Source organism: Chelonoidis abingdonii, chromosome 2 (genome assembly GCF_003597395.2).
Source record: "Chelonoidis abingdonii isolate Lonesome George chromosome 2, CheloAbing_2.0, whole genome shotgun sequence".
Taxonomy (NCBI): domain Eukaryota; kingdom Metazoa; phylum Chordata; order Testudines; family Testudinidae; genus Chelonoidis; species Chelonoidis abingdonii.
In genome coordinates this window covers 124,662,162-124,686,174 of record NC_133770.1, presented here as the reverse complement: position 1 = coordinate 124,686,174, position 24,013 = coordinate 124,662,162, and the positions used below count along the sequence as shown (strand labels likewise).

Sequence of the window (24,013 nt, the reverse complement as noted above, 5' to 3'; positions counted from 1 at the left end):
ACATAGCAGAGCAGCTCATCTTCACCAACTTATATCAGCAGCTTCCATTTTATTAATTAATGAACAGCTTCCAGTAAATGGAAGAGAACCTAAAAGAAATATCTTCTGGACCATAGTGTCTGAGGAAGACACAAGATTTAGCTCATCTGCCAAGATCAGAAAGCTAGTTTGGCCTTACTGCTGGAAAAAACCGGCAGCTTAAAGTAGTGCTGGATAGTGTTTAGTTCCTCTTTGCCTAGAACATGGCAGAAGTCTAGTCGCCTTTACACAGACCTGGAAGTCAGAAGATCCTGAGTTATAAATTCCAGCTATGCCACTGATTTGCTGTGATCCCACAAGGCAATGATCATCCTCAGTTCCTACTGAAATCCGCTCCTTCCAGGCTCTTGCCCTCTATCTGTAATTGATTTCCAAAACTGACAATCAATCATGTAAAGGGCTCTATACAAAGGCTTTATAAAGACTACAGTTTATGCATGGGGCACCATTACTACAATGTTGTTAAAGGTCTTAAAGCCTAGTGGCTGATTGGATAAGCCATTTTGAGCAGGCTGCAAAAATAAATGATTGGGATTAGATCAGCAAGCTGGATTTCAGGGTTTGCTACTCTATGGCAAACCTCAGGAGATGACTGAAGGATTTATACATAAAATCCAAGGAGAGTCTGTCTATCAAGGCAGCTCTACAGCAGTCCCTGGACCAAACCACAGAGCCTGAGTGGAACCGAGCAGCCTTCAGCAACTGGAGACAAGAAAAATGCAGATTGTGTCCTGATAACTGGAGTTCTTTAGGGTGAGCCCCTGCATATTCCTCCTTGTATAATCAAGGTGCCTGTGCCGGGAGCCACTGAAATCTTCTGTTTAGCAGTGTTTGCTGGAACCGCTCTTCCATTCTACCTCCCATCTCTGCCAGGAGACCTCCAAGGGTATAAAAGTGAGGATGGCCCCAGCTGCCCTTCATTTTGCTCCACTAATTTGGGAAGTCTTAACTTAAGACTCCAAAAAAGTGTGGAAGGTGGGCAGGGTATGCGAATATGCAGATGCTCATCTCAGATAACTCGGTTATTGGTAAGTAACTTTCATCATCATCTTCTTCAATTGTTCTTTGCATATTCCTACCTGTTTAAGTGAGCAGAACAACACAGTGGTGCTGTAACTAGTGGGGCTGCCACACCCTGTAGCTTGAAGTAGTAATATCAAACACCAAATACATGGTTTCCATCATCAGCACTCCCACTATAAAAATTGTTCCAGCACCCCTGGAACAACTCCTAGGAAGCTGGGCTGAGGAGTAGGTGAATAAGATCAGCAGAACTGCCAAAATGAGCATTAATTCTGTATGCTATGTCCAGAGTGTATTAGAAGTGACTGCACTTCTTGCTCTCCTAAGTCACTGGGCAAAAGTGTTACTACTGAAGTCACATCTAGAGGTTAAATAGAACCATTTAGCATTCTAAGAAGAAGACAGTGTGAAAGCTTGCCATGGAAACTACATCAGGCTTAATTGAGAGCACTTTGACATCTCCAGGTGGCTGAACACCTGCAAATTCACGCAACATTCATTCATTTTGACAATTGTACAGCTGTGATGGACAGACTCTTGATTACAGCCTCAGAGGCTTCAACGGTCTGGAGAACTTGAGGGTAGGGTTGTCTCATGCTGAGGCATTGTGGTCATCTAAAACATGGTGCCTACTTCACTAGATGTGAATGAGGCTTGGGGAAATACAGACAAGCAAGTGCTCTGAAAGTGATGGAAATCTGACACCTCTTTAAACAGGATGAAGATTCAGATGGGAGGCCAAATTTAGGCTACTAGCTAAGAGATTAAAGTCCAGGACCTCCATCATACCATTCTCTGAAATGCTTCCATTTCCACGTGCAGGGCCAGGTAGACAGGCAGAACTGCAAGGTCTCAATGTGTGGATGAGAAGATGGTGTAGGGAGGAGGATTCTGGATTTATTAGGAACTGAGGAACCTTTTGGAAAAGGAGGAGCCTATATAGGAAGGATGGGCTCCACCTAAACCAAAACGGAACAGAACGGAACGTGTATGTAACATTAAAAATGTCATAGAAGATTTTTTAAACTAAGAGCTGGAGGAAAGTCAACAGGTGCAGAGGAGCACATAGTTTGAACAGTGCTATCCCTTTGGGGAGGATCTATTAACAGGAATTCTCTATATCCTAGTGAAGAGAAGAGGATAGACATTGATAAAGTAAAGGTAGGAGCTGAAAAGACACAGTCAAAGAAAGTCCCATTCAATTACAACACAGGAAGGCAGACAACTACATGCTGACAAATTTTATAATGGCTTGTGTACAAATGCAATAAGTCTAAACACTAAGATGGATGAACTTGAGTGTCTGGTATTAAATAAGGATATTGATATAATAGGTATGAAAGAAATTTGGTGGAATGAGGATAATCAATGGGGCACAGTAATACCAGGATATAAAATATATAGGAATGACAGAGTAGTTCGGGCTTTTGGGAGAGTGGCACTATATTGTGAAAGAAAGCATTGAGTTAAATATAGTAAAAATTGTATATGAATCAAACTGTGCAATAGATTCTCTATGGATAGAAATTCCATTCTTGAATAGTAAGAGTATAGTGGCAGGAGTATGCTACTGACCACCTGACCAGGATAGTGATGGTGATTATGAAATGCTCAGGGAGATTAGAGAGGCTATAAAAATAGAAAACTCAACAATAATGGGGGATTTCAATTATCCCCTTTTTGACTAGCAACATGTCATCTCAGGATGGAATACAGAGATAAAATTTCTAGACACCATTAATGGCTCAGAGCAGCTAGTCCTGGAACCCACCAGGGGAGAGGCAATTCTTGATTTAGATCTAACTGGCACACAGGATCTGGTCCAAGAGGTGAACATAGCTGAACTGCTCAGTAATAGTGACCATAATGTAATTAAATTGAACATCCTCGTGCAGGGGAGAAATACCAAAGAAGCCCACCAGAGAAGCATTTAACTTCAAAAAGGGGAACTATACAAAAATGAGAAAGCTAGTTAAACAGAAATTAAAAGGAACAGTCACAAGAGTGAAATGCCTGCAAGCTCCATGGAAACTTTTTAAAAACACAGTAATAGAGGATCAAATTAAATGTATGCCCCAAATACAAAAAAAAAAAAAAAAAGGCGAGAGGACCAAAAAATGCCACCATGGCTAACAGTGCCATTGCTAGCCCAATGGAGGCCCTAAGCAAAAATATTTCTCCCACCTCTGCACACAACACATACTAATAATTAATAGGGGGCCCTCTTCAACTGCTCAGGCTCCTAAGCAATTGCTTAGTCTGCTTATACCTAGCACCAGCTCTGATGGCTAAACAACAAAGTAAGAGATTATTAGAGGCAAAAAGGCATCCTTTAAAAATTGGAAGTCAAATCCTCTAGAGGAAAATAGAAAGGAGAATAAACTCTGGCAAGTCAATTGTAAAAGTATAATTAGGCAGGCTAAAAAAAGAATTTGAAGAGCAACTAGCAAAAGACACAAACTAATAGCGGGGAAAAAAAAAAAGTAATTCAGAAGCAGGAAGCCTGCCAAGCAATCAGTGGGGTCACTGAATGGATCAAGGTGTTAAAGGAGCACTCAAAGAAGACAAGGCCATTGTGGAAAAGCTAAATGCATTCTTTATATCAATCTTTACTCCAGAGGATGTGAGGGAGATTCCCCCACCTAAGCCATTCTTTTTAGATGACAAATCTGAGGAACTGTCCCAGACTTGAAGTATCGATAAAGGAGGTTTTGGAACAAATTGATGAATTACACAATAATAAGTCACCAGAGCCAGTTGGTATTCACCCAAGATTTCTGAAGGAACTCAAATATGAAATTGCAGAACTACTAACTGTGTTATGTAACCTATACTTAAATCAGCCTCTGTACTAGATGACTGGAGGATAGCTAAAGTAATGCCATTTTTTTAAAAAAAGGTTCCAGAGGCGATGGCAATTACAGGCCAGTAAGCCTAACTTCATTACCAGGCAAACTGGTTGAAACTAGAGTAAATAATAGAATTATTAGACACATAGATGAATGTGATTTGCTGGGGAAGAGTTAACATGGCTTTTGTAAAGGGAAACCATTCCTCACCAATCTATTAGAATTTTTTGAGGGAGTCAACAAACCAGGGGCACTATTTCAAAGTTTGGTAAAGAGGGCAGCCTTAGTTGTGATTCCAGAGCTACTTAAGCACTTGAAAACTCTAGTTTTTTGGCTCATAAGTTAGTAATTAGCTGACAGGAACACTGTATCCAATTCTTATATAAAAGAAAGAAAATTAAATAAATATTAGACCCACTCAGCTCTAATAATAATGTGTTCTGATATCTTGTGGCAAGTCACTTAAGGGACACTGGTTAAGTTTCAAATTTGAATGTATATTCTTACTTTGCTACTAACTCTGCAGAGAGAGAGAGAGAGACACCATCAGGACTCCTGGGTTCTGTCTCAGCTCTGGGAGGTGCAGTGGGTCTAGTGGATTTCAGTGGGGGACAGATACATCTGGGAAAATATAAGAAGAACATCAGAATGGCAATACTGGGTAAGACCGATGGTCCATCTAGTCCACTATCCTGTCTTCCAACAGTGGCCAATAGCAGATGCTTCAAAGGAAATGAACAGAACAGACAATCACCAGGTGATCCATCCTCTATCGCCCAGTCCCAGTGTCTGGCAGACAGTGGACTAAGGATTCACAGAACATGATGTTCCATCCCTGTCCATTGATGGACCTATCTTCCATGAACTTATCTAGTTCTTTTTTGAACCATGTTATAGTTTTGGCCTTCACAACATCCCCTGGCAAAGAGTTCCACAGGTTGACTGTGAAAAAATACTGTTGTTTGTTTTAAATATACTTGCAGCCTATTAATTTCATTGGGTGTCCCCTAGTTCTTGTGTTATGTGAAGGAGTAAATAACATTTCCTTATTCAATTTTTCCACACCATTCATTATTTTTTAGATCTCTACCATATTCCTTCACTTAGTCATCTCTTTTCCAAGCTGAAAAGTCAGTCTTTTTACTCTCTCCCCATACAGAAGCTGTTCCATATCCCTAATCATTTCTGTTGCTCTTCTCTGTACCTTTCCCAAATCCACTGTATCTTTTTTGAGATGGGGTTAACCAGATCTGCACTCATTATTCAATATGTTTGTGTACCATGGAATCATATAGAGGCTATATGTATATATATATTGCCACTGTTTTCAGAAAACTATCCACAATGACTCCAAGATCTCTTTCTTGACAGATAGCAGCTGATTTAGATCCCATCATTTTATATGTATAGTTGGGATTGTATTTTGCCATGTGCATTTCTTTGCATTTATCAACATTGAATTTAATCTGCCATTTTGTTGCCCAGTCACACAGTTCTGTGAGAGCCTTCTGTAACTCTTTGCAGTCAGCTTTGGATGTAACTATCTTGAGTAGTTTTGTATTATCTGCAAATTTTGCCACCTCACTCTTTATCCCTCTTTCCAGATCATTTCTGAATATGCTGAACAGCACTAGTCCCAATACAGACCCCTGGGGGACACCACTATTTATCTCTCTCCATTCTGAAAACTGACGATTTATTCCTACCTTTTGTTTCCTATCTGTTCACTGGAGTGCCTGGCAATGCTTTCAGGATCATCTAACAATCCTTAGTTTAATTTAATGACAAGCCTTTTGTTATCTTAATCACTCTGCCTCCTTTTATAAACAAACTCCCTGCCCGAGGGGGGGGAAGCTGGGAGCAGTTCAGAACTCATCACATATCACACTCAAGCTATGTTGCAGTTAAGAGCTCTGTCTGGGGCTAGGGCATGTGCTGTGAGCGGATCTCTGGTATGAAACTCGGGAAGAGGGTAAGAGCCTCTTCTTACCCTCCTTAAATGGTGCCCCTGCAACAATCATGTGAACAAGGATGATCCAGTGGATATAATGTATTTGGGACTTTCAGAAAGCCTTTAGTGAAGTCCCTTGCCATAGGCTCTTAAGCAAAGTAAGCAGTCATGGAATAAGAGGAAGGTCTTCTCATGCATCAGTAACTGGATAAAAGATAGGAAACAAAGGGTAGGAATAAATGATCAGTTTGCAGAATAGAGAGAGATAAATACAGAGGTGAAAGTAACTTAAATGACTTACTAGTACGCAGGGCAGCTGGGGTCCTCGGCAAGGTGGGGGGGCAGTTCTGGACCCCCGGAAGGGGTGAGGCCTTAGGCAGAAGGGGCATGGCTAGTGCCAGACTCCCCCAGCCAGTCCTTTAATGTTGCCCAGCCTGTGCCACTTTAAAGGGCAGCCGGGCCCTTTGAATCACTGCTGGAGCCCTGGGCCCTTTAAATCACTGCCAGAGCCCTGGAGTAGTGGTGGCAGTGGCAGGGAGCCCTGGGCCCTTTAAATCACCGCCAAAGGCCCAGAGTAGCTGCAGCCACTGCCGGGAGCAGCAGGCCCTTTTAAATCACCAGGCCCCAGAGCAGCTCCCCCATTTCCCCCATCAGCACCCCTGCTAGTATGGTCATCTTTCTTTCTTACTGGTACACCGGACCGGACCAGACCAGCTTACTTTCACCTCTGGGTAAATAGTGGTGTCCCCCAGGGATCTGTACTGGATTCAGTCCTATTTAACATATTCATAAAGGATCTGGAAAAAGGGGTAAACAGTGAGGTGGCAACATTTGCAGATGATACAAAACTACTCAATATAGTTAAGTCCCAGGCAGACTGTAAAAAGCTGCAAAAGGATCTCTCAAACCTGAGTGACTGGGCAACAAAATGGCAGGTGAAATTCAATGTTGATAAATGCAAAGTAATGCACCTTGGAAAACATAATCCCAACTCTGCATATACAAAATGATGGCATCTAAATTAGCTGGTACCACTCAAGAAAGGTATTGCGATCACTTTTGATGGTTCTCCGAAAACATCTACTCAGTGTGTAGAAGCATTCAAAAAAGCTAACAGAATGTTAGAAACTATTAGGAAAGGGATAGATAAAAGGCCAAAAAAATTATAATACTGTATAAAGCCATAGTACACCCACACCTTGAATACTCTGTGTAGTTGTGGTTGCCCTATCTCAGAAAAGTTATACACCTCTACCCTGATATACCGCTGTCCATGGGAGCCAAAAAATCTTACCGTGTTATAGGTGAAACCACGTTATATCGAACTTGCTTTGATCCACTGGAGTGCACGGCCCCACCCCCCAGAGCACTGCTTTACCGTGTTATATCTAAATTTGTGTTATATCAGGTCACGTTATATCGAGGTAGTGGTGTAGTAAAATTAGAAAAGAGACAGAGAAGGGAAAAAATTATAAGGCTTATGGAACAGCTTCCATATGAGGAGAGATTAAAAAGGCTGGGACTGTTCGGTATAGAAAAAAGGCGACAAAAGGGTGATATGATAGAGGTCTGTAAAATCATGAATGGTGTGGAGAAAGTGAGTAGGAAAGTGTTCTCTATCACTTCACAGAGCACAAGAAACAGGAGTCACCCAATGAAATTAATAGGGAGAAGGTTTAAAACAAACAGAAGTAATTACTTCTTCACACAACATACAGTCAACCTGTGGAACTCGTTGCCAGGGATGTTGTGAAGGTCAAAAGTATAATTGGGTTAAAAAAAGAATTAGATAATTTCAGGGATGATATTATCCTGGTTAATGGGGACCATCAAGATTCCAAGCCACCATTAATGGCCCACACTTTGCATAACTACAATAGGACCTCAGAGTTCTATTTTATATTCCTAGTTTCAGGTACAAGAATGATACATTTGTACAAATAGGATGAATACATGCAGAAGAACATGACCTTTGCACGAATATGTTACATGGAATATCTAGCATAAAACATATTCCAGTTATGTCATATTTACATTCATAAGCGTATTTCCATAAAGCATTATGGGGTGCAACGTCACAAACCCTTCCCTAAGAATTTTTTCCACTTGCTTAGGAGTCAGGATTCAGATAATTTCTGCAATTTTAATTTAAAGTAATTGCAATCTTCCTCCACATTCAAATCCTGAAGTTCTTTAGTTCAGTCAAATTCCCTAACTGATTTCCTTAACTTTTTTAAAGTTTGCCCTTTTGAAATCAAGACTCCTAGCTGCAGGACTTGTTTTGTTTATCCTTCCATTAATTCAAATCAAGGTTATCCTCTACAACCATTTCTTCCATGAGGTCCTCAATACTTACCAGTACTAAATCTAAAATTACATTACCTCTTGTTGGTTCAGTGACTATTTTGTGAAGAAATCTGTCATCTGTCGCATTCAGGAATATCTGGGCCCTACCATTATTATTACCACAATGTCTTAGGTGTTCCTAGTGTCAGCTGATGGTGGTATATCTAAAAGCAAACTCACAGAACTTTCACATGTAGCCTGATAACATGTGTCACCCAGTTGAAGGAGTCCTCTGGCAGGAAAGTCTTGCAGTTCTGAGGCCTATCAGGACTCCAGTGACTCCCTCTCTTGTATGGGGATGAAAATAAATCATTCTTTGTTTACACAAAGTTCCTAGGACAGCAACAATATGCACACTTTACTGAGGACCAGAGTTTAAATCCAGACACAGATGATCTGACCTCTGAGAAAAATAGTTAGCAAAGCCAGACATTTGGTGCAAATCTTTGGTGAGAGAGAGTGCAGAACATAATGTTATTTGATAGATGTCTCTCCCTACACAAACCAGGGATGTATTCAGTTAGACCACAGATCAGGATATGAAAGTATGTGAAGGCTGTCCTGTCAAGTAGGCTGCTTTTTAGCTCAGTGTAACCAGTGAGCTGTTCTCACATGGAGATGGAATATTCCTGCCTGATGGAAATCAGCAAGAGTTGTTCTAGATCCCATGGGGAGTGACACCATTTTGTATCATCTCCCTGAGAGACCACTAGTGCCAGAGAATAAACTTTGCACACTGGTTATTCCAGGTGATTAGTATCTTTATCCTTAGATGTGAACCCATGGGTTCCAGCCTAATACTTTTTCCTACTAGCAGATATTACTATCCATGAGCCTTTGTTTTGGCTGAGTTTAAAAATACTCAGCTATAGGAAACAGACTGTCTACCATCTCCAAGATAGCAGGAATCAAAGCTGCAGTTGTTGAGGGCCCCTCAATGGCCAAACCTGACTGCAGGTTTTCCCTACCCTTTTCCTCAGAAACATCTCAATAGTTTTGGCTGAAATTCCCTCCTCCTTCCCCCACTTTCCAAAACAACAACAACAATATTAATAATACCTAACATAGACACCTGGACCAAATGATTAAAGTCTGGCAAAGTTATAAGCAACTGAAAATAGGCCCTAAAATGTGGTTTAAGAAGCATTACTACCAGCCCTGCCTATAACAAAAATAATAACCTACCTCTTATACAGCATTTTTCATCTAGACATCTCAAAATGCTTTACAAAGGAGGTCAGTATCATTGTCCCCATATTTCAGATGAGGAAACTACTAGCTATCAACCACTGTTGGCAATATGATTTCCTTGCATAGGCCTCACTATTGCCCTTTTCAGTCAAGTAGGCTGCTTTTTAGCTCAGTCTAACAAGTGAAACACAGAGAGGTGAAGTGACTTACCCAAGCAAGGTCAGCCAGCAGCAGGTCACAATAAGGGCATTAAAGTGGAAGAGCATGAATGCAGAATGTGGGTGGGGGACCTACTTGTCCCATGTAGGTAGGGAAGGGATAAAGATAGAGAGAATGGCAGTTCCCAGGGAACACCAAAGTGATGAACTTGACTTTACTCTCAAGTATCTTACACTACTTTTGACATCACTGCTGAATTTGGTCCTCTGTTTTCTTTAGCACTTGTGACATGGGGATTTTCCCATCTCTTGATTTGATATTTCAGTGAACTGCCTTAGTAAATGAAAAGAAAAGTGATTGCCTTGGCTTGATTTGAAAATGTGTTTCTGACAATGGTTAATAAATGATTCACAAGCTATGTTGCTGGGGTAACAGTAATATAAAGCAAGTTAGCAAAGCTGGGCAACCGCCAGTTTACTCATGAAAGTTGCATTTTCTCTGGAGATTTATAAATAATTAAGGTTGAAAGCATTAAAAAATATGGGATTCTGGGTGAGCCTGGTTCCTGAATAATAGAGATATGTATTGTTCTAATTTGTAAGCCCAGTCACCCATTTCTTCAGCTGACAGGAATTGGGAGTGCTGTTAAATTAGTATGTTATGTTTATCCTTTTCAGGGATCAAATGCCTTGTGTCACACACTGATGATTCCTCTGGTTGATTTAAAGCAGACTTTTCTGGCTCTAAAGTTAGTTTTGTCTTAATCTTTGAGTCCAAACGGAGGGGCTGTGAGAGCAGTGGGGAGTAAAGGGAAGATTAAGGAGATTATCCTTAAAGCTAGAACCCAAGACAAATGTTAAGATTGCCTTACTAGAAAATCAGTCATATAAACATTATATGGGTATTATATTCTTTTTATTTCATCAGTATTTTTTACATGCAGTAATTGCCTTTGAGCACTGGGAGATAATTAATCTTGGGCCAAATCTTTGGCTATGTCAGAATAGCAGAGTGCAAGGCAGAGGTTTACAGCTCACATTTGCACTCCACTGTCTCTGATGGAGGCCGTAATGGCCATGGGGAAACAAAAATGCCACATCCCCTTTTCTCCAGCTATGCTCCTTTTTCCCTGCTGCACCAGCAACAGGCAGAGTGTATGACATAAGATCCCTGCATTGTGTCTATCCTGCTGGATGGTGATTCTTTCTCTGGGGTGATCCTTCTTCAGATTGTTATAAGAACTAGAAGAACTAGATACATTCATGGAGGATAGGTCCATCAATGGCTATTAGCCAGGATGGACAGGAATGGTGTGCCTAGCTTCTGCTTGCTAGAAGCTGAGACTGGGCAACAAGGGGTGGATCATTTGATGATTAGCTGTTCTGTTCATTCCCTCTGAAGCACCTGGCATTGGCCACTGAGCTAAGACAGGATACTGGGCTAGATGGACCTTTAATCTGACCCAGTATGGCCGTTCTTATGTTCTTGTGTTCTTATTTTACAGCAAGATTATGGAGGCAGTGCAGTGTGAATTGGCTGCACAGTACCAAAAGATATGTCTGTCTCTTTTTCTCTCCTCTTTTTTTCCTCTATTTATATTACATCCAAAAATCCTACATTAAATGTTCAGGTTGCAAAGCTAAGTCCTTCAAAGTTAGGAAACGCTGGAAATAAGGTTACCCATGCAATTTTAATTCAACCTCCTTGTGTTTATGCATTATGATACCATCCTTAATGACATGATCACATCCTATTTTTCCCCACAGGATTCCCGACTCATTTATGAATAGGCAATTATTCAATATTTCTTTTTATCTTCTTCATTCGATGTGTGTCCTTAGATCTTATTAATTACCATTCAAACCTGCACTGAATACAAAATTATTAATTTCCTCCTGGACATTTCTGTGATGCTGTCATCATGGCATCTGAGTACTTTCCAAACACTAATGAGAGAGAAACACTAATGCACAATGCCCTTGTGAGAACAGATGGTATTATTATCCTCCCTTTACAACTGGGGAACTGAGGCACAGAAAGATTAACACCAAAATTGTCTACTAATGTTAGGTGCCCACTTTTGACCTGATTTTTCAGAGTACTTAGTATTTTAAAGCACTTCAGTATTTTCAAAGCACAACTCTAATTGACTTGGCAGCTGTGAGTGCTCCGAACTTAAATTCATGCTTCCTGTCCTTAGACATCTTCCCTAGCCCTGCCCCTCTCTATTTATCTACTCTTGTATGTTCAGTAGCTTTTCTCCCTGATTCTGGTTTGCTGGTGGTGTCATCCATTTCTCCACTTCTCCTGCAAGTGTTTTTGTGCCTTCTTCTTTGCTGTCTCTTATGGTAACAACACCTTCCTCATAAAGCCTCTTCTGCTTTAAATTCCTATGCAACCACATGGAACCAAAGCTCCCACAACAGTTGTGCAAGGGAGGGGTAGAAAATGAGAGAACATAACCCCACAACCATCCCCCAGAGGTTACACATAGCCCCAGTAGCTTATTCCCCAACCCTCTCAGAGCACAGCATGAAACAAGAGCTTCCCTAACTCTGGAGGGAGTCAGGAGAAGAGACAGCTGGGCTCACCTCTGGTCACCACACTGGATTCATAAATGGGAGCAGTACTCTTTTGAAAAATTATGTCACTTTTTTAAGGTGCCTAAATTACAGCGGTTGGTTGGGTGCTGAGCTATTTTGACAATCTGGCCTCCTTTCGTAAACATTTAATAAAAGAATTTCTTGAATGTTTGTCTGTTTCTTTCCTTGCAAAACCAGCAAACATAGAACACACATTTGTGTTCAAAGTAGAAAGATTTCAGGCTATATGTTGTTTGCCAAACTAATTACACGGTGATATCAGTATAATGAGAACCCCTGTAGGCAATGGGGATGTTTAAGAAGGACAAGGGTATTACTGAAGAGAACATAATATGCTTTGCAATTTGCATAATATTTTGCAATAGAATAATTATAGAGTCACTATAGTAAAGAATAAGATTCTCAAACCTGTCTTCTCAGTGACTAATAACTTAATATTTTGGGCTGAAATTTCCTATGATTGTTCTCAGTCCAAAGGTGATATAAAAATAAAAAAAGATAGTAACTCAAATACTTTCTGTTTTATATAACAACAAGAAAACACATTTTCTATTTAAAAAAAATTGTTCTTGTTGCTATAGGAACGATAATGTAATTACTGTATTTTTATGAGTTTAAAATTTCAACTTTAACAGATTTTGTTGGTTTCATTTTTTGTTTTCAGCAAATTTTGTTATTGATTTTATTTTAGTTCAGTTTAGTTTTTAGATAATGCAATATTTAAGTTGAGATTTTATGTGCACAGAAGTCTGACAATTCAGTTAAGGGTCTCAAAACAATCAGGATAGTTTTATAATTTTTTAAAGTACAGAACTTGGTTGAGTTGTTTCATTGTCATATATTTTTTCCCTGTTGCTTTAACAAACATTTTTGGACTCATATGAATGAGACCCCTTTTAATAAAAATAACTTATTTTTCTTGGCTTTATGTGAGCTAATTGGATTTAGATTTTAAATGTATCTGTTTCAGACAGAGTATTTTATTACAATGCGATTAAGTAAACAAAATAAATAAGCTTAGTGAAACTGCACAGGTTAAGAACATCCAAAGAAAATCATGTACTGCAAAACTTGCAAATACTAAAAACTATTTAGTTTCAGATAATTTTAAGAGCAAAATAGTTCTTTCCAGACTGTACCTCTTGTTGAGATATATTATTTGCTATACAAGAAAAAAAAGTTTTGAAGTTATCTAAACTGAAAATCTATAATAAAACTAAATAATTATAACTGAAATGCTTTCCACCGTTTAAACTCAAATTGAATAGCTTGATATTTTGCTTTGCAAAAAGAAGTGGCACTCGCAAGCTAATAAACTATTTTATACTACCCATAAAAAAAAATACCTTGTTCAAACCCTGTCTGATCATCCATCTGTTGTGTGAAATTAAGTATTAAGTTACAGAGAGTTGTAATGGACTGCTCTATGTTTAATGTTTGTCTGTACTATTTTTTTCACCCATTAACAGAAAGTTAGTTCCAGTTTCTGAAGTCATCTGAAAATTTCATTAACATATTCTGGGCATGAAGGCAAAATGACCTCCATTGACTATTGACTTCAGTTGTGGATTCTCAAAGCAGTTTTTTCCCCCCAGACACTGATGTATTCTACTGTCTATGGAAAGAGTAGTGATATAAATAAAATCTTCAGGCACTATCAAAGCTGGTGAATGTGTTTTATCTCATTTACATGTGTCCATTGTCTATGTTGACTGATAAGGTGAAATCATTGACAGTGTACTGTAAAATATATATCCATAGATATTTGCAATTGCTTTTTAAGTGCAAAATGAAGGCAAATCAAATCAAATATCCTTTTGATCTTTGTTGTTTCTTAGTATTATTGAATAGTAAGATGTAGCTACACAAAATAAGTATTACTATTCTCTTCTCAATATTGTTATTTCTCAATTATTTGTTTGAAAATTGCAGTTCTGCCACCTTTATTCATAATGAGCCAGATTTTCAGCAGGTGTAAATTAGCATAACTCCAAAATGGCTTTTACCAGCAGCTGAGGATCTTACCTGTTATGTTCTACCTTACTCTGCAAGTTCTCACAGTGATTTCAAAGGGCCTGCTCAAAAAGTACAATATTCCTCAGTCTGAGTAAGTGTGGCAAAATTGGGCCTTTAGAAGAAGAAGTGACTTTGAATATAGTTTATTTAAGGCCTGTGACTGCATTAAACTTAAATGTACGTTGTTTTGTCCACAGGGTAATGATGTTCGGATAATCCTTGGCCAGTTTGATGAGCAAATGGCAGCAAAAGTGTTCTGTTGTGTAAGTAAAGATGTTTAACTGCATATTTGGGGAAAGAATTGATTGCCTTTCAATAAACATACATCTGAAAACTCGAATTGCTATCCTGCGGGCCACCCCTGTAAACCTATAAGGCCTCAGTTCAAGGAAGCTCTTCAGCACATGTTTAAATCCATCCCTATTCAGGAAAACATGTAAGCACTTGATTTCAATGGGACTTAAGCATGGGTTTATAGTTAGGGCCCTACCAAATTCATGGTCCATTTTGGTCAATTTCACAGTCATTTAATGATTTCAGATATTTCTTATGCCGCTTTTCCTGGTGAGGGTTGCCTCGGCAGCATGGAGCGTAGGGAGGACCAGACCTCCTTGTCCTCTGCAACAGGTTCCAGTTCCTCCTAGGGGATTCCTCATTGTTCCCAGGACAGTCAGGAGATATAATTTCTCCAGTGTGTCCTGGGTTGGCCTCGGGACCTCCTCCCAGTGGAACGTGGCCAGTATAGTTCCAAAGGAAGCCTCCCCAAAGGCATCCTTATCAGATGCCCAAATCACCTCAGCTGGCACCTCTTGATCTGGAGGAGTAACAGTTGTACTCCGACACTCTCCTGATAGCCAAGCTCCTCACATTGTCTCAAAGAGTAAGCCCAGCCACCCTGTGAGAAACCTCATTTCCGCCACTTGTACTCACAATCTTGCCCTTTCAGTCATTACCCAAATTTCATGACCATAGGTGAGGATGGAAACGTAGTGTGACTTGTAAACCAAGAGCTTCGTTCAAGAACTCAGCTCCCACTTGACCGCCACGTATCAGTACAGTGCCCGCATCACTTGCACCACTGTACCAATCCACTGATCGATCTCACACTCCCGCTTGCCATCACTCATGAACAAGATCGCTAGATACTTGAACTTGTCCACCAAGGGCAGCTGCTCTCCCCTCACCAGGAGAGAGCAGTCCGCTTTCTTCTGGGCGAGGACCATGACCTCTGAACCGGAGGTACCAATTCTCATCCCAGCCAGTTCACACTCTGCAGTGAAACATTCGAGTGTGCATCAGAGATCACAATGTGAAGAAGCAAGGACAACATCATCTGCAAATTGCAGAGATGTCACTTCCGAGTCCCCATGCCAGATGCACTCCACAGCTCGGCTGCAGCTTGATATCCTGTCCATGAAAACTATGAACAGGAGTGGGGACAAGGCGCGTCCTTGGCGGAGTCCAACACCCAACTTGAACGAACTCAACTTAATGCCAAGAATGCGAATGCAACTCTCACTCTGAGAACAGAGGGACCAGATAGCATGAAAAAGTGGTACCAGCACCTCATAATCCCATAGCACTTCCCCAACACATCTTGGGGAACGTGGTCATATGACTTCTCCAGGTCTACAAAGTAAAGGTAGACCAGATTAGCAAGTGCTCACAAGCCCTCGAGTATCTGTGAGAGAACAAAGAGATGGTTCGTTGTTCCATGGCCAGGAAGGAATCCTCATTGTTCCTCCTAAATCTGAAGTTCAACTAACGGATGTAACCTCTTCTCCAGTACGCTGGGATAGGCTTTGCTGGGGAGGCTGAGGAGTGTGACCCCCCCCCTACAGTTGGAACACACTCTCTGGTCTCCTTTTTTAAAGATTGGGACCACCACCTTGGTTTACCAGTCCAGAGGTACTACACCTGTCTTCCATACAACATTGAAGAGGTGCATTAACCACAACACCCCAACATTGTCCAGTGCTTTCAACATCTCCGGGCAAATCTCGTCCACCCCTGCTGCATTACCACTATGAAGGCATTTTACTGCTGTATCAACCTCAGCATCAGAAATAGATCCGATCTCACTGGAGGTTTCCAGTGCTGCCTCCTGGAAGGATGGGGGGAGGGGGTACATTGAGTTGAGGAGTTCCTCAAAGTGCTCCTTCCACCTCTCTATGATTTTCTCAGCCAAGGTCAGCATTTCACCACCCTTGCTGAGTACAGCCTGGCAACATACTGCCGACCCCTCCTAAGGTGACAAATGGTTTGCCAGAACACCCTTGCGGCCATCTGGAAGTCATTCTTCATGGTATCTCCAAACTCCTTCCACGCCTGGGCTTCAACAACCGCCACAGCTATAGCTGGTACCTCTCAACTGTATCAGGAGTCCACTTTGCAAGCATTGCTCGGAAGGCTTCCTTCTTTGACTTGACAGCTTCCCTCACTACTGGAGTCCACCTGTGGATCCTATCTGCCACCATGACAGATACCAACTACCTTCAGGCCACAGCTTTTCGTGGCTGCCTCAACAATTGAGGCCCTGAACATGGTTCATTCAGAATCAATGTCCAAGACCTCACCCAGAATGCAAGAGAAGTTCTTCCAGAGGTGGAAGTTGAAGTCTTTCTGCACAGGGTCCTCCATGAGGCATTCCTAGGCAACATGCACTGATCATTTGAGCCTTCTGTGTCTATCCAGTCAGCATCTCGTGCATCAGATCCAACACACCACCAAGTGGTCATCAGTTACCAGCTCTGCCCCTCTCTTCACCAGAGTGTATAGAACATATAGCCTTAGATCTTACAAGATGACTGTAAAGTCGATCATCAATCTTCGGCCCAAGGTGTTCTGGTACCAAGTACATTTATAAGCAACCTGGTGTTTGAACATGGTATTCGTTATGGACAATCCATGACTAGCACAGAAGTTGAATAACAATTCCCCTATTCACAGTTCAGATATTTAAATCTGAAATTTCATGGTTTTGTAACTGTAGGAGTCCTGAACCAAAACGGGGTTGTGGGAGGGTTGCGGTATTCTGCACTGCTGCTGCTGGTGGCACTGACTTCAGAGCCTTCAGAGCTGGGTAGCCAGAGCTTCTGTGAGCGCAGAAGTAAGGATGGCATGCTATGGTATTTCCACCCTTATTTCTGTGCTGTTGCCTTCAGAGCAGGGCCCTCAGCCAGCAGCTACCACTATCTGGCTGCCCAGCTCTGAAGGCAGCAGCACAGAGGTGAGGGTGGCATGGTATGGTATTGCCACCCTGACTTCTATGCTGCTGCTGGTGGGGGACTGTCTTCAAAGCTTGTTGCCCAGCCAGCAGCTGCTGCTTTCCAGCCAGATCTGAAGGCAGTGCAGAAGTAAAGGTGGCAATACTGTGACGCCCTCCCCCCGCCCCCACAAACATTTTATGATGTCCCTACAACCCCCTTTTGGGTTGCGAGCCCCAGTTTGAGAAATGCTGGTCTCCTCCGTGAAATCTGTATAGTATAGGATAAAAGTACACAAAAGATCAGATTTCACAAGGGAGACCAGATGTAACTGTCTGTAATGTGTTTTTCACGGCCGTGAATTTGGTAGGGCCATATTTATAGTTAAGGATCTATTCAAGTGCTTTCCTGAATTGGGACCTAAGCAAGTGGCCCTTACTCATGTGAATAGTACCATTGAAATCAGTATTTTTACTAACAAGAGTAAGGACTTGCTGAATCTGGCCCTGATCCAGGAATTCTTCCGTGATGCCAGAGTATGGTTCTTGCTGTAGGCTTTTTTTTTTCTTATCCAAAGAATAAGAAATCTGTGACTAAAAATAAAAAAGAATTCCAGTATTACTAACTACAGAAACTATCCTTGTTACATTTACTTCTCAAAATGGTTCTATTTATACAATTAAATCTGAAGAGTCAAAACAGTCTCTCTTCTGCATATTGTAGTTTTGTGACACATTCATAACAAAACCAAGTATTAATATGTAAAATCAAAGATTTCTGAAATTAAGAGAAATATGTATAAATTAAAGACTGGTACAAAATCATCATTCAATTAAATAATTTCCCCCAAATTTACACTTTATATCCATATACAGAGCATACACACATGATCCTGCTGAAATTACAGGGAGCAGTATCTGGACCTTTATTAGTATCTGACTGAAAAGAATAAACTAATTTTAAGGGCCCCAAATTTGTATTCATATTGAATTAATCTAAAGAAATCTAAGTGAATCAGAGCTGGTCCTATGTGAACGCTGCAAATAAAAGATGCAGGCAAAACAAAAATGGCAAAATCTGACTTTATGAAAAAGCAAAAATTGTTTTTTTCCCTCCCAAGGCAGTCTTGCAGTGTTTGTATAGAGAAACAGAAATGTATACATCACAGCAAAGGAGTAAAAACCTAAAGTTCAAAATTAGATTGCTATATGTCACTTGGAAATATTTTGACTCTTACTCAGCAGCTGTCACTGTTGCAATAGTGGTAAGACAGGGATGTATCATGGAACTTTTTAGGGAAGCAGAAGAAAACTCTGTTTTCTTCTTAATGTCAATGAAAAAGGTTTCATCTTTCTCTCTTCTCATCTCTGATTGTACAGATGTTAGCATTATCTCTGAGACACTCCCTGCAGTGTTCTGTGTTGGCCATATTCCACATCAGAAAAAAATGTGTGCTTTTCTTAAACTAGGAATGAAAAAATGCAACACAAATACTCTTCTTTCCCTGTTCATTTGTGTGTTATGGGACTGTCCCCTGTGACCTATCCTACTACCCCCTACATGCTCTTCCACATAATCCACAGTAACTTCAAACTGTCTTTACATGCAAGGCACTTTGTTCTAGCATTTAAATCACACAGAGGTGTTGAGAATCTCTTCTGTTGTTTTATGTCTGGTTGGCTCAGGGGAGTGGGGCATTTGGGAGCTGGTAATGGTTTCCTGACCTCAGCACTGACATAAGATGGAGTAGCCTAGGGACTGCTCTAACTTATGTAACTGTCCTTAGGGTACCTAGGCTAATGGAGGCTCAGTGGAGAGGACCACAGTCATGTCCCCTGCCTGTACCTCTCTGCAATCCCTCTCACCCCGCATCCCTTTAGGTGAGGTAAAGGGAGGGGCATTTGTAGCTGCAACAGAGGACTTTACACCAGGAGAGCGAAAATGCATAGCCACGTTTAAAAAAGAATTATGAGACCCGTGGAAGGATGTATGTGCTGTATCAGTGACTGTTCTGTTCTCAAAACACAGACTAGTTTCCTAACACCTTTCAATAATGGACAAATAGTCACATCCAAGAATAAAAAAAAAGCAAGCAAGCAATTCTACACATGAAATGCTGCATTCCTGAACATAAGGATGTTTTCTCTGTTCACTGCTGCAACAAGCATACACACAGAACATAGTAGCTCTACAAGTTGGGGTACAAAGGGTCAAGTCCCTAGCTCATTAGATGTTCATCACATACTGACTTACCAGTAAATAAGTTCAGTATCATGGCTGATGATTAATAACTAGTAAACAGTTATTGATAACAGAGAAAGGTTTTGGGGTTAATACTCATTTATTTATGTATCATAGTTATTACAGTAGTGCCTAGGGGCTAGCCGAAAACAGGGCCACAAAGCACTAGTTACTGTACAAACAGAATAAGAGACAGTCCCTGCTCTGAGAAGCTTAGAATTTAAATAGACAGGACAGACACAGGGTGGGAGGAAAAGGATAGAACAAATAGGCAGAGTGAACAATACGATGGCTACAGAAATCATGGTAGTACCCTGAGTTTTGCTTTTGTTTTGTTTAAATTCTTTTACTGACTTTAGATCAGGAAGGCATAGCTAGAGGGAAAGACAATGGACTGAAGCGGAGTATAGGACATAAAGCAAATAGGCACTCAGCAAAGGGGATGGACTGTTGAGCAAAACTGTAGAAAACAGTTTGATTAGTGTAGAGCTGACCAGAACGTGGGATTTATGGTTTGCTGGAAGTTTTGCCTTTTTGAAAATTAATTTTGTTCTGAATTGTAATGAACCCAGTTGTTTGTTTAAATTTCCCACAAACCAGAAATTCTGGTCTAGAACATGCTGGTCTAGAAGGCTTCTGTCTTATGACTGCGGACTCCGGCTCTGACTACTAGGTCTGGCTGCCCATGACCTGGCTGTGACATATTTAAGGTTTTGAAGGGGTCAGTTCTGGGTGGATCATTTATATAAAAATGAGTATCAATATGTCATGTAGGCTTATGATTAATCATGAAATATATTCTTTATTCAAGTACTCCCACAGCTATGCTGAGCTATTTTGACTGGGAGTGCAATTATTTAATTAGCAAAATCAAGGTATGCTGCCAGATATTTGATTCCTTAGGTGTACCTTCAGGTAGGTGCATTAGAAGGTAGAACTGATCTCTTCCAGAGATGTAATTTGGGATTATAAAAGTAAGGTGCTATTGTATTTGGACACATTTTCATACTGGAGGTTATAACTTGAATGCTTGGTGCATAGGCCAGAAATAAACCAAAAGGCAATCTCAGGATCTGCATAATTGTCTGTGTATTCTGAAATGTCATCGCTTTCACTTGGTCGCACTCCAGAAACCTTCTATAACTGAAGGAGAAAGGCCATGGGTACAAAGCACATTAGTGCTGTACACCACCCCAAGACTGGAACAGAAGTCACCGGAACATTGGCTAGCATCCTGGTAAATGTTTAAACAAATTAACTGATTCAACCCGCAGTGAAGCCAGTGGGAGTTTGCACAGTGACTTCATTGAGCTTTGAATCAGGCCCTGTTTGCTGAGGAGAGCTTAAGAAGGTGTACATTGCACCAATTTCAGCTCACAGTCTTTAAGTGGTCCTTCAGATAAACTTCTATTAAATAATCAGAACAAGATTTATGCGGCACTCCTGATGCAAAACTACAAATTCCCAGGACTTGATTTGCTCCTTTTTAAATCAGTGTGAGTTTTGTATCGACTCCAATGGCAGTAGGATGCAGCCCTTCATCTCTCCTTTTATTTCCCATTTTCTCTTTCACTTTTCCTTTTGGGCTATGCAACAGCAGTGACTTTTAATGGAAAATGGTTTTTATTAGATTAGCATACATACTAAAAATGCCTCTGGAATGCAGTAGGTGTACAAATTTCCAAAACACCTTCTTGTTAGAGCTGTGGACTGTTGCTAATGCTGCAGAGTTGTTACTGCTGCTAGTACTGTTGTTCTTGGAGCTCAGATGTTGGCTGCACTAGCAGAGTGCAGTGTGTTGATTCAGCAGACCAAAATACTAGTGCTCTGTCCAACAGCTCATAGGGATGCTAACCTATGTATGCCTGTGATAAGGTAGAGGCTGAGTCAGCATAACAAGATGGTGTCCTCTAGACCAGTGGCTCTCAACTTTTCCAGACTACTGTACCCCTTTCAGGAGTCTGATTTCTCTTGTGTGTCCCCAAGTTTCACCTCACTTAAAAACTATGTGTTTATAAAATCAGACATAAAAATACAAGTGTCACAGCACACTAGTACTGAAAAATTGCTGACTTTCTCATATTTACTATCTAATTATAAAATAAATCAATAGGGATATAAATATTGTACATACATTTCAATGTATAGTATATAGAGCAGTATAAACAAGTCATTGTATGAAATTTTAGTTTTTAATGAATTCCCTAGTGCTTTTTATGTAGCCTGTTGTAAAACGAGGCAAATATCTAGATGAGTTGATGTAACCCCTGGAAGACCTCTGCGTACCACCAGGGGTACATGTACCCCTGGTTGAGAATCTCTGCCCTATGCCAATACAAAGATGCCCTTCCTATGACTTCTCCATTTATACTTTGATACAAACAAGTTACATATTACAGTCCAGATGTTGTTAGTTACCACCCTTACACCTTGTACCTGCTAGTTTGAACAAAACCTCCTCATCCATTATCCTGTCATCCCATCTTTATCTTTAGGAGGGGTCAGTGTGTTCTTGTACCATCTTGTAGTAATGTGTTTATGTGGTCTCTTGAGAGATCTGTGTATTTTTGTACCATCCTCTCCGGTCAGGAATGTGCTTATTTGGTTAGCTGACACCTCGTGTGTTACTATTCTGCAAAGGTCTACTCTGGATCATAATCTTAGTTATGCCCAGGCCTCCAGCAATGTCTATACACCTATGTCCACTTTCAAGAGTTACGTAAGCACTTGAAAGCCTACATTTTATGGGAAATCAGTGGGACTTAGGCTCCTACGTCACTTATTGGTCCCTATATATAATGTAATGACCTTTTGAGTTTTAAGTTTGCTTACTGTGGATGAGGTGATTCGGCTCATTATTGCTTTTACACTCCCCAGTGCCCAAATCTGTTTTTCTGAAAGCAGTACACTCTGTGGGTACGTCTACACTGCGGGATTATTCCGATTTTACATAAACTGGTTTTGTAAAACAGATTGTATAAAGTCGAGTGTGCGCGGCCACACTAGGCACATTAATTCGGTGGTGTGCATCCGTGGTCCGAGGCTAGTGTCAATTTCTGGACCATTGCACTGTGGGTAGCTATTCTGTAGCTATCCCATAGTTCCCGCAGTCTCGCCCGCCCCTTGGAATTCTGGGTTGAGAGCCCAGTGCCTGATGGGGCAAAAATCATTGTCGCGGGTGGTTCTGGGTACAGCCTCACCCCTCCCTTCGTGAAAGCAGCAGACAACTGCTTCGCGCTTTTTTCCTGGGTGAACTGTGCAGACGTCATAGCACAGCAAGCATGGACCCTGCTCAGATCAGTACTGCAATCGTGGACGTTCTAAACACCTTGAGCATTGTCGTGCAGTCTATGCTGAACCGGGACCTGCAAAGCCAGGTGAGGAAGAGGAGGCGGCTACGGCAGTGCAGTGACGATAGTGATGAGGACATGGACACAGAATTCTCTCAAACCGCGGGCCCCTGCGCTCTGGAGATCCTGCTAGTAATGGGGCAGGTTCTAGCTATTGAACGCCGATTTTGGGCCTGGGAAACAAGCACAGACTGGTGGGACCGCATAGTTTTGCAGATTTGGGACGATTCGCAGTGGCTGCGAAACTTTCGCATGCGTAAGGGCACTTTCATGGAACTTTGTGACTTGCTTTCCCCTGCCCTGAAACGCCAGAATACCAAGATGAGAGCAGCCCTCACAGTTGAGAAGCGAGTGGCGATAGCCCTCTGAAAGCTTGCAACACCAGACAGCTACCGGTCAGTCAGGAATCAATTTGGAGTGAGTAAATCTACTGCGGGGGCTGCTGTGATGCAAGTAGCCAAAGCAATCATTGAGCTGCTGCTACCAAAGGTAGTGACTCTGGGAAATGTGCAGGTCATAGTGGATGGCTTTGCTGCAAAGGGATTTCCTAACTGTGGTGGGGCAATAGATGGAACCCATATCCCTATCTTGGCACCGGAGCACGAGGGCAGCCAGTACACAAACCGCAAGGGGTACTTTTCCATGGTGCTGCAAGCACTGGTGGATCACAAAGGATGTTTCACCAACATCAACGTGAGATTGCCGGAAACGGTTCATGACGCTTGTGTCTTCAGGAAACCTAATCTGTTTATGTGGCTGCAGCAATGGATTTACTTCCCAGACCAGAAAATAACTGTTGGGGATTTTCAAATGCCTATAGTTATCATTGGAGACCCAGCCCACTTCCTAATGCCATGGCTCATGAAACCATACACAGACAGCCTGGACAGTAGTCAGGAGCTGTTCAACTACAGGCTGAGGAAGTGCAGGATGGTGGTAGAATGTGCATTTGGCCATTTAAAGGCGCGCTGGCGCACATTACTGACTTGCTCAGACCTCACCCAAACCAATGTCCCCTTTGTTATTGCTGCTTGCTATG

General features: G+C 41.3%; 1 protein-coding gene across 1 annotated transcript in view; it reads left to right on the top strand.

Moving 5' to 3' along the window:
• Positions 1 to 24,013, top strand: part of GABBR2 (gamma-aminobutyric acid type B receptor subunit 2) — a 926,530-nt gene that overhangs the window by 431,813 nt on the left and 470,704 nt on the right. Inside the window, exon 5 of the mRNA XM_075062656.1 lies at positions 14,375 to 14,440. Coding sequence (XP_074918757.1) covers positions 14,375 to 14,440 — 66 coding nt within the window. The remainder of the gene's footprint in view (positions 1 to 14,374; positions 14,441 to 24,013) is intronic.